At 50.9% G+C, this 9,893-nt stretch overlaps 1 protein-coding gene across 1 annotated transcript; it reads left to right on the top strand.

Moving 5' to 3' along the window:
* Positions 1–1,005: 1,005 nt before the first annotated feature.
* On the top strand, positions 1,006–7,273 carry LOC100902471 (hemicentin-1). Its single transcript, XM_029112579.1, has 12 exons — positions 1,006–1,030; positions 1,160–1,335; positions 1,617–1,791; positions 1,962–2,072; positions 2,868–3,071; positions 3,300–3,461; positions 3,553–3,690; positions 4,308–4,598; positions 5,338–5,488; positions 5,641–5,777; positions 6,915–7,040; positions 7,179–7,273. The coding sequence occupies exons 1-12, from the start codon at positions 1,006–1,008 to the stop codon at positions 7,271–7,273; spliced, it is 1,791 nt and encodes a 596-aa protein (XP_028968412.1).
* Positions 7,274–9,893: the final 2,620 nt, after the last annotated feature.

Consider the following 9,893-nt stretch of genomic DNA (forward strand, 5'->3'; position numbering starts at 1 on the left):
AAAATGAGAGAGTACCGTGTCAAATGAACGCACGGGAACGCGCATGGGCGATCGAATCCCCCGCCAGAGAAGTCTCACGACCATGAATAGCACGACGGACAACAAAGAATGAGCGGTCGGTCGTCGTAGTTGTCGATTGAGCCAAGCGAAAGAGCATCCATCTAGCGGACGGTGGGATGAGGGAATGAATATAAATATTTCTTGCTCCTTCCGCCACGGATCTCACATTCATATGGCAAGAACAAAACGCTCCACGTGCTCTTGGCTCCCTCTCGAAGGCTCACTCTCTACCGAATTCTCCCTCACGGACGCGCGCTCGTATGTGTATACTACTTACACCGGATGTAAGTTTGTATGTATGCTATCTCGAGAGTGCGTAATGCACTGCTTGCCCCGCGTTTTATTGCATAAATCTACCCCTTCTCTCTTCTTCAAGCGAGGCTATCCTCTCCTCAATCGCACACGGGGATGAGCCGGGTCTCGAACCGGAGCTTCTCTGCCGCCGCTTTTTTCTTCAATTTTCTTCGAGTCCCCTCAAGTTCGAATTCGAGATGGAAGAAAAATTGTGTAAACATAATATATCGATAATTTGCGGCGCCCAATAGTTTTCGAAACGACTCGAGCTCGCTCCCCCGAACGGCGCGGCGGCTCCTGAAACGGAAATTTGAATTTCTGGTCGGTACCGATTGCTGGATTCCGTCTTGAATGTCTGCTTCTCGGATGTGGACACTTCTCCTCACTATCTTATAATTGCGTGAAATAATCATCCGTCGTCGAACGCGGGGAGGGGGAGGGGGCGGAATGAAAACGCGATAGATACCGAAGGTGACTCGCCTGCACGCTCAATTAAATCTCACCGCTCGATCGCTATCGTGTTCCGCGTTTTCTGAGCTGCTCTCCGTTCTTCGGGATATCCAATACTCGAACACTAGAACCCCGTCATTACTCATCTCCACCAAACTTGTACCACGAGATTCGTCGTGGAGCTCGAGAAAAGAATGAGACATGCCCGTATACATTGGATTTCTCCGTGAGAACGCTTCTTCGAGAGAAACACAGAATCCTCATCTTCCGTTTTCATGTCCTAGGAGAGTATGTATATCGCGTGACGACCTTCGGACGGATCATCCACTCGGCTAACACATGATTGTCCTTTCAGGAGTGACTCGAATCGTCGTCCAGGAAGGACAACAAACAGACGTGCCGTGCATCACTGAGCATCCGGCGTTCAACAGAACTAATAATGTGCTTAAAGTTTGGTGGTTCCATCAGAAACCAGGACGATCCCTCATCAGCAATCCCTTCTACACGATCGATCTGAATACAAGCAATCAGGTAACTTTCAAGAAATCTATGGGAAAATTCTCGGATCTCTATTTACGACTCCAATCGCACTGACCACCGTCGAACGAGCCCACTCCCCACGGATCCGTCGAATGGGAGCTCCCCACGAGCTCACTCCTCACGAATCCGTCGAATGGGAGCTCCAAGAGAGGATCGGATTGTCGGTCGGCTTCCAATGACGTCGAATCCTTCCCATTGAGGGAACCAGGCGAGAAAAGTTAATTAGCAGCAGATGAGAGACGACTCATTGAGTCTGTTTGTCCTCAATTCAGGTCCTCCGTTGGTCCTCAGAGAAATGGACGACCCGAGCCTACTTCAGCTTGCTTTCGTATCCGTATTCGCTGAAATTGATTCGCTTGGAGCACGCTGACGCTGGCAGCTATGTCTGTCAAGTGCATTTCAAGGATGGCAGCGTGCGGAACGGTACCGTACATTTACAAGTAGTCGGTGAGTAGCCGCCCGGTGTACCGCTCCCCGCTTAAAACTATGGGCGCCCCAGAGCGGAGACCATCGAGTATTAGGGTCGAAAGCGTGCATCCCACCCCCACCAACGATTCGTCGAGGTAGAGGTCGAGGTCACTCTGGGAGCCCCTTTTCACTGTTTCGCCGTATTGCAGTTCCGCCCTCGCCACCGAAGATCTACAGTGAGACCAGTGAAGAAATTCAAAATGTTTTGGGTCCTCTGAACGAAACTTCGAAACTTGTGCTCGTCTGCAAGGTCAAAGGAGGTGAGGAGTCTTCCGAGAGCGGAGGATAAAACGAGTGACAGACCCAAGTTATCTCTCATTTTGTCCGGTCTCATTCCCTCCAACCGCTTTAGCTCTCGGTCACGCTTCTTAGCTGCCGGTTCCGTACAGTCGCGTGGGAGACGACATGTAATAATTCGAATGAGAACAAGAGTGCAATAAAGGATCTCATTTTGACGTTGAGTCCTCGGCGGCGCCCGCGGACCGCGTTGACCGACCGTGGGCATGGCCGCAGCCCTCGTAGAACATTTCAAACTCGTAGAACACTGTGCGGAAAAGGAGCTAGAGCGAAAAAACGAGGGACTTGTCCCGCACAATAGCTTGTGGCAGACGAGTGAGCTCATGAACGCGGTAGTTGTGCTTTCTCCGTCTCATTCCGGTGTCGTCCGGTCTCGAGTCGTCGCGGTAGTGGTGCGGGTAGCGGCAGACTGGGCTCATCCGAGGGACGCCGGGGGTGCGAGACAGGAGGGATCGGGGAATTATAATTGGGTCGACCACTGGTTCTTCGAGTATGTTGGTGAATAAATGAACAGATTGCCGGCTATACATACGAGAAAGAATCATGTGTGCATGCATAAGCCAGCGTTACAAGCATGAATTCGAAGATGGCACTAAGCGGGCTAACCGCGGGATGAAGATAACTGGCGTAGTTAAGCAAGTAGGCATCTCGTCTCGCCATTCCCCGGACAAACTTCCCGGCCTGGGATTTCCGGGACAGTTCTCCCGAGTCGATCGGGAGAAAGACGTATTGATCATTCGAACATCGATTACTCAAAGGTAAACCGGCCCCGAGCGTCACGTGGAAGCGTGCCGGAGGAGAAGTCGAGGGAAACGTGAGAACGACGAGGACCGGTGACATTACGACCTCGGTGCTGACTTTGGATCCACTCAGAAGAGAGCATCACAACGCCGACTTCATATGCGAATCTGCGAACGACGAGCTCGCCTACCACTCAGCACACGTCAGGCTCGAACTCAATCGTGAGTGATCAAGAATTCAAACCAAAGCACTATTTTTCCCCAAGAAACATTATTTTTCGGCAACAGGAAACAAATACTGCTAGTGGAGCTAATGATGAGCGGACGGAAAAATATGGAGTCGATCCCGCTGACCATCTGGGAGGGGAAGACAACTCCCTTGACTGAGGACGGAGTGGGGAGAAACTCGAAACCAGGGGAATAAGGAGCGCGGCTTTCAATCGCTTTCAGTGTCCCCGCTCTTGGTTCAAATCCGACGCAGTGACTCCGCTTTGAGCAGTGGTTATCACGCAGAGATCATCTGCGAGGTTTGGGGCAGTGTGCCTCCCGCTAAGGTTTCGTGGTGGAAAAACGGTGTGAACCTCGAACAGGATTTCGAACACACCAGTATGGGTGAGTCCGGATTCAAGTCACTCGCTCAATCGCCAGATCCTCGCTACGGCAGACAACCTATGGCCTCTTCTCACATCCCCTCTATTTTCAGATGGCAACTTGACAACTTCAGTGGTCCGCTTCCAACCCCGCGCTGAGGATAACGGCCAGTCCTTGGTCTGTCGAGCAGAAAATCCTCGGATGTCGGTCCTGGGAGTGCGTGAAGACCAGTGGGATCTCAACGTATATTGTGAGTTGTCTTGCCCTTTGCTCTGTACCTCGCAGCCTGTTCGTACCCGATCGGATGGCTCCGGCGAAAGACGAATTCAAAATAGAACGATCCTTAGAATTATCCGAATATTGAATTGAGGGATCCCGAGCCGAGAGAGACGACGATAATCGGGGGACAAAAATTCGGCAGAGTTCGACGTTCCGGAAACCACCTTTCCCTGATGCGTATTACGTTTCCGAGTTAGCGGCGGTTCGAGCAGTGGTTGAACGGGAGATGTACAATCCTAGCCTTGGGGGAAATAGGAGGTTCTTTTACTCGAGAACGGATGAGCTTATTTCGAAGCAACTCGGCTCCGCTCGACTCGTCTTCGGACGGTATCTCAGAACGACTAACTCGGTGTGGCTCTCCACTCCGCTCGTATACTGAGCGGCTCGTCGTATATTTAAGCGGAGAACCTCGTCCAAAGTTTAACGCTCCTCTCGGGCTTCTTGTTCCTGTTCCCTGTCCTCCGCCAATGCCGATCCGTGGCAAACCGCACAGTGCCCGCCGCACCAGCACTTGTAAAAGACAACAATTTGATGATTCTCCCAATCTCCCGCTAATGTTCACTCACGGGGCATGATGCGTCTTTCCAGATCGTCCTCACGTGAGGATTCAATTGGAATCCCCTGGCCAGAGTTCGATCACTGAGGGGACCGACATTTCTATAGCGTGCTTAGTGGACTCGAATCCTGCGCCTCACGGACCGTTGATCTGGAAGCATAACGAGCACAAGCTGTCTGTGGCGCCGGGATCCGGAATTTCGGCCAAGAGAAACCGCCTCCACATCAGGAATGTTCGCCACGCACACGCAGGAAACTATACCTGCGAGGTGTCCAATAACCAAGGCAATGGGGTGTCGTCGGCGCTCTACCTGAGAATAAAACGTAAGGCAACGTCCAGTCGCTTTGACAGTAACCGCGGACAGTCGACGCGACGGTTCTTCGGTTTCTTCCATTCAAGTGCCAGCGACCGGCGGCGTCCCTCAGTGGCACTATAAGGCTTACCGGCTATCGGCCCTTTATTATATCGTATTTTAGAAATTCGGCGCCTCTCTGACCGCATTCTCGCTCGGTGCCTCTGTTTTGAGATACATTCTGAAATTCCAAATTTCTGAGGGAAATGCTAAAACGAGATTCGGGCCGAACTGTCTCTTTCGAAGGTACGGTGTCCTGCCCCCCCTCCGGCGCCCAATGCCCATCGAACATGCTCGAAAGTTTAGAGTAACGAACTGATGTAAATTTTTCGGAGCTGCTTCTCCTCTGCCTTGACAATTCACATGTCTCTGAGCCCCAGTCGCATTCCCTTGGGAAGCTCCATTCTGTAGAGAAGAGTTTTCCGGGAGAACTTTCTCGCGATCCGCCCCGAAGCTAACGAAGTGAGAACAGATTGAGTATCCGAACAGCAGAACCGGCACCGCACGGAAGCGGACGCAGCGACCGTGAAATATGAGAAATAGCAGGAGAAGAGTAAAGGCGAAATGGGGTCGCTAAGACGTTGATTCTGCTCCGGGATGGGAGGCTTCACAATCGTTTCAAACAATTGAGCCGTGGTTTTCTCGGGATTCTACGGCTCCGTCGCAGACCGTCGATGAACTTTTGTGTGCTTTTCTTTTGGAATCCGCAGATGTACCGATGTGTCGACCACACCAGCGGGTCGTCTACCACACTCGGATCGGAGAAACGATCTCTGTGAGCTGTTCTGTATCATCACATCCGTCGTCAGTATCGTTTCGATGGAAACTCAACAGCACCTCGAACGAGGGCCGTGTCACCACGTTAGTAATTCGATTGTTCTTTTCCGAACGTACCGCATTGATCGAGCGCGGACTCTCCGTTTGCGGATACTTGATAGATTTAGTTGATTCCAATAATTCAGGGAGGGAGACCAGATTCTGGCTGCCGTTCGTGAATATTTGCTTTATCGCAGGTTCACTTGGGATGGCACCACGAGCGTGGCGCGGTTCACACCCCGTGATTCCGGAGATTTCGGAACGTTACTCTGCTGGGCGCGGAATCAGCTCGGGGATCAACGGGAACCCTGCGCGTTCATCATCCTAGACTCAGGTGAACGCTCCCGCGAATTTCATATCGAGAATCGATGATAATGATAATTATTTTATTATTATGAGTAGAAGTGTTGAATCTGATGAGCAGCTTCCTTTGACTCTGGGGATTTTCGCGAAAACCTGCTCGATTATCCCTTGGATTTCTCGTTCGTCTAAGAGCGGACCCTCCCCGTCATCGGAGTAAATAACGATTCGAAAACCCAGAACATCGACCGGGGAAATGGTTCCGAATGAAATCAAAGCGAACAATCGATTCGTGAGAGTTTCTTCGGATATCCGTCGAGACGTCGGAGGAAAAATTAAGTTTGGAGCTGTTCCTTTATTGAGGCAATGAAGAGGACGGAAGAGAAGGCTGTCCGCAACTCGCCAACAACTTGAACAAGCTTCCTAATCGAGGCGGGGAAACGATTCCCTGCAGACTATTAGAGCAGAACAGAGAAGCGCGAAGCCGAAATCTGATCGTCGATCGATCGGATCTCGCTGAAGGAGTAAGCGATAGATACTGGACTCCATTCCTTTGCGATTTCATTGAGTTTTGAATCGGGAGGCTATTACGTCCGCTGGGGGTGGGGGTCACCTACAGAATCGGGATCGACGCAATACGGTGATGCATTGCTAATTGACGATGCCAATGGAGTCCATCGTGACGGGCGATGCACCGGTGGTTCGGGTGGCTCTCTCCATCGTCGTCGACGGCAAAACCGAGCCGATCATTATCCCGCTTCAAAAGCTATTTTTCTTGTGCCCCTCAGATTCTCGTCTTGAGTTTTCTTCTCGCGGGACGGGGGCTTCACTAGAGTCGGGGCTCTGAGGCGGATGGGAAGGGAGAGAGAGCGAGAGAAAGAACCGACAACCGAGGAAGGGCCAGAGGGGGAGCCAGTCAGGGAGTAAGGATCGAGAAGTCGGAAATCGAGCCTCCTTCTTCTCGCCGACACTGCTCCCCCGCCCGGCCTTTAAAACGGTGCCGGACGGATCGATTTTTGATTCATTGCAGGAGCACGACTCAAGAGGTTGCGTCGTCAAATCCATCCTTTTCGTCTAGGTTGCCCATCCTGCTCGACTCTCGTCAGTTGATGCAGTCTGAGCGGGACGGCCTCTTGTTCTCTTTTTTTTAAACTGTGACATCTCCTTGCAGGGTCCCCGTGGTTGGCGGACGAGCTCACCATCGCGTCGGCACTGTGCGCTGCCCTAGTTCTCATGATTATCATATCGTTCATCATAATTTTGAAAAATCGTCGACGCGACGCAAATTATATCCAAGGTAGGGAAATCGGATTTGGATATTTGTGGGATTATTTCCGTCTGATCAGGAGAGAAACTCCAGGCCTACCTCCTCTGCGTCGGAGCTTTCGGATATGCATGAAAGTCGTCGGAATCTTCGAAGCCGCCGTTTTTCCAGAAGCCTGTGGGTCGGGACATCCCGCGAGTGTTCCGAAGGTTGGCAGCGGAGGTTGCAACAACAACCAGTTCAACGACGCAGCTTTCCTCACGTGAATTCGAGTTTCGCCATGCGGAATCATAGATGACATCAATGTGTACAGATAGATATGGGAAGTCAAACAATCAATCGGACGACGGAAGAAACAAACGCTGTCCCAAGGAAAGCCGCAAGGAGGCACGACGACGACGACGACGACGAGGGAATTCGCCATCTCCTGCTCCGGACCCGACCGAGCGATTCAGGTGAACTGCGAGGAGCAGGACGGAGTACCCTTTGCAAGTCAAATTGTAACTACCTCTACGAAGAGGAACGGCAATCAGAGACGTGTTCGAAAATGCGAGAAGGAAGACACTAGGAGAAAAGGAGAGAGTTCGATTGGGAGACACCTGGGAAAAGAACAGCGCGGACCGATGAAGTCGAACCATGTCCGTCGACTTCGAAATTCGACATACATCTCGTGAAGAACTCGAGAACGATGGAGGCCCAAAGCTAAGCTGTGAGGCCAGTTCTTATCCTCCGTGTTCTCCCCAAACTACTCGACAACAAAGCTCAAAGGTTCAACGATGATTTCGTACATAAATAATACGTATATGACTATATGCAGACTATTTCTCATTTTGAGTGATTCTTCGGAGACGAATATCATTTTCGAGCGAGCAATCAATTATTATAATTCCCTTGGCTCAGCGCTAACCTGATCATCGAAATCGTTCTGCTGGCATGAGGTTATGCTTTGACCCGCCATCTGAGTGCTCCTCAGTCTGGAATCATGATCAATGGAGACTGATCCAGTGCGCGACCATAATTCGAGAACTCGGGAGGGTGCTCGTCTACGGCGCACACACTTCAACTGTTGCGAGATTAGACTTCGAGATGTCTAAGACACTGGCTAGAGCTCAGCAGCCTCTGATTCTTCGGAATACGCCTACATGGTCGAGATTGAGAAGCGGCCGTGGATCCAAACTCGAAGCGACGTACGGAGACCCGATCGAATAATTGCAGAATGGATGTTAGCGAGATCAGTGATTCGATGAGCGCTAGAATCAGTAGTTCAGGATTCGTCCATTCGAACACTCGTGAACAGGGTGATTGTTCAGTTGATTGATTTCCCCGCTTGAGGGTTCGTGCGTGCGTGCGTGGTTGATTGACTGCTTGAGTAGGTAATGAGTGAATGAGAGGAAATCATAGATCGGTCACCATGAATCCGGTCACGGATACACGTAACGGATGAAGAACTACCTAGTCCGACGGCGTTTCATTCGTCGTCGAAATCGGAGCAGATTCATAGACACATTCCGAGAGGAGAAAGAACGCAGCATCGTTGAAAAGTTTTCTATCACTCTGAACCGGCGACAATCGACGCTCATGTGTACAGAGAGCTACACCTGTAAGCAGACACGACGTTCAGATGGTGAGGATGATGACGGGATTCGGAAGGTGTAGAAATGAAATGACACGAGAATGGAGCTGAACCCATCCCACGGTGACGAAAAAGTGGCCAAAGTATCCAGTTCTGAGTTCGAGAGCGTTTATTGATTCAATGACTTTCTCTAATCTTGGATCGAGTTTGTGTCAACATCGATCATTCCCATCAGCACATACCGCACATTTTCAGTCTCTAATCTATCTGAGCTCCTCCTGATCTCGCCCATCAGCGATCACATCATCGATTTTATTTTTCTTCCCTGCGCCTGAAGTCATCATTTCCGAACGCTTGGAAGCACATCCGTTGAGAAAGGGTGCCTCGCGATTTCCATCACAATGCTGGACATATCGGCAGTTTAGCCATTGTGAGATGTACCACGTCAATGAGTTGATGTCGCGCTCTCATGAAAATTGAGTGAATAAAGTACGTTAAATCATTTATCTGACATCTGAGAAGGAAAGAACAATGCGTTTTCCTTACTTCGTTCCCAGTCTTGAACGCATCCGACGTATATGGTCTCAGTCCACGTACAGATGTCGATTGTGAATCTTGCTCGACGAAAGGCTGGGTACGAGCAAGGGATATTGAGTCTCTCCGCAACTCGTCAGGCGATGCACAACAATGCTCGAGCATCGAGGGAAACGATCGACGATAGGAGCCGTACCTCCCAGTTTGCATAGCGGAATTTCCCGAGAGTCCGTTCCGATGTCAGCCGCTCCTTCTCCTACGATATCTCCGTCTTTTCCTCTGTCTGTTCCGGAGCAGCGCCGGCCGCCGACTCAGTCGGCTTAAAGTGCGCACCTAAAAAATTGGTTCCATCCCCACCCAAGGGTGCCATTATCTCTGTCGTGATTAGGAGGACGTTTTTATTTAGGGCAATTCACTTATCTCTGGAGATCTATCGAGCTCACCGATGTGTGAAGAGAGCGCTGCGTATTCGTCCTTGCATAGAGTTCGGCTTCCGTAACAGGCGGACGACGATACCGATCGAGTTTCCGCTCCCTGGAAACTGATTGATTCACCATGACACCCAGACTCTAGTCCCGTTTCTTGCGACTCGTCGAAGCTCGTCGTGCAAGAGCTCCCTTCCCCACTCGCAGGTCTCGGAATCCTCTATCGTTCTAGCGGTAGAACAATATTTGGCGTGGAATTGCAGGCAGTCGGTTGAATTGAACGGGACGCCCCGATGTGATCTCCGGATCTTCCTCTGTTTTTCGTATGCTCACCGCTTATCTACTGCTCCCATC

This window comes from Galendromus occidentalis, unplaced genomic scaffold, assembly GCF_000255335.2.
Source record: "Galendromus occidentalis unplaced genomic scaffold, Mocc_1.1 scf7180000077516, whole genome shotgun sequence".
In the NCBI taxonomy this organism is placed as follows: Eukaryota; Metazoa; Arthropoda; class Arachnida; order Mesostigmata; family Phytoseiidae; genus Galendromus; species Galendromus occidentalis.

Bases quoted from the DNA above. Each gene is read 5' to 3' on its own strand.
- LOC100902471 (XM_029112579.1), top strand. From the start codon at position 1,006: ATGCCCGTATACATTGGATTTCTCC. The intron at 2,073-2,867 runs GTGAGGAGTCTT...GATTACTCAAAG, and splicing joins CGTCTGCAAGGTCAAAGGAG to GTAAACCGGCCCCGAGCGTC. The intron at 7,041-7,178 runs GTAGGGAAATCG...CCGTTTTTCCAG, and splicing joins CGACGCAAATTATATCCAAG to AAGCCTGTGGGTCGGGACAT.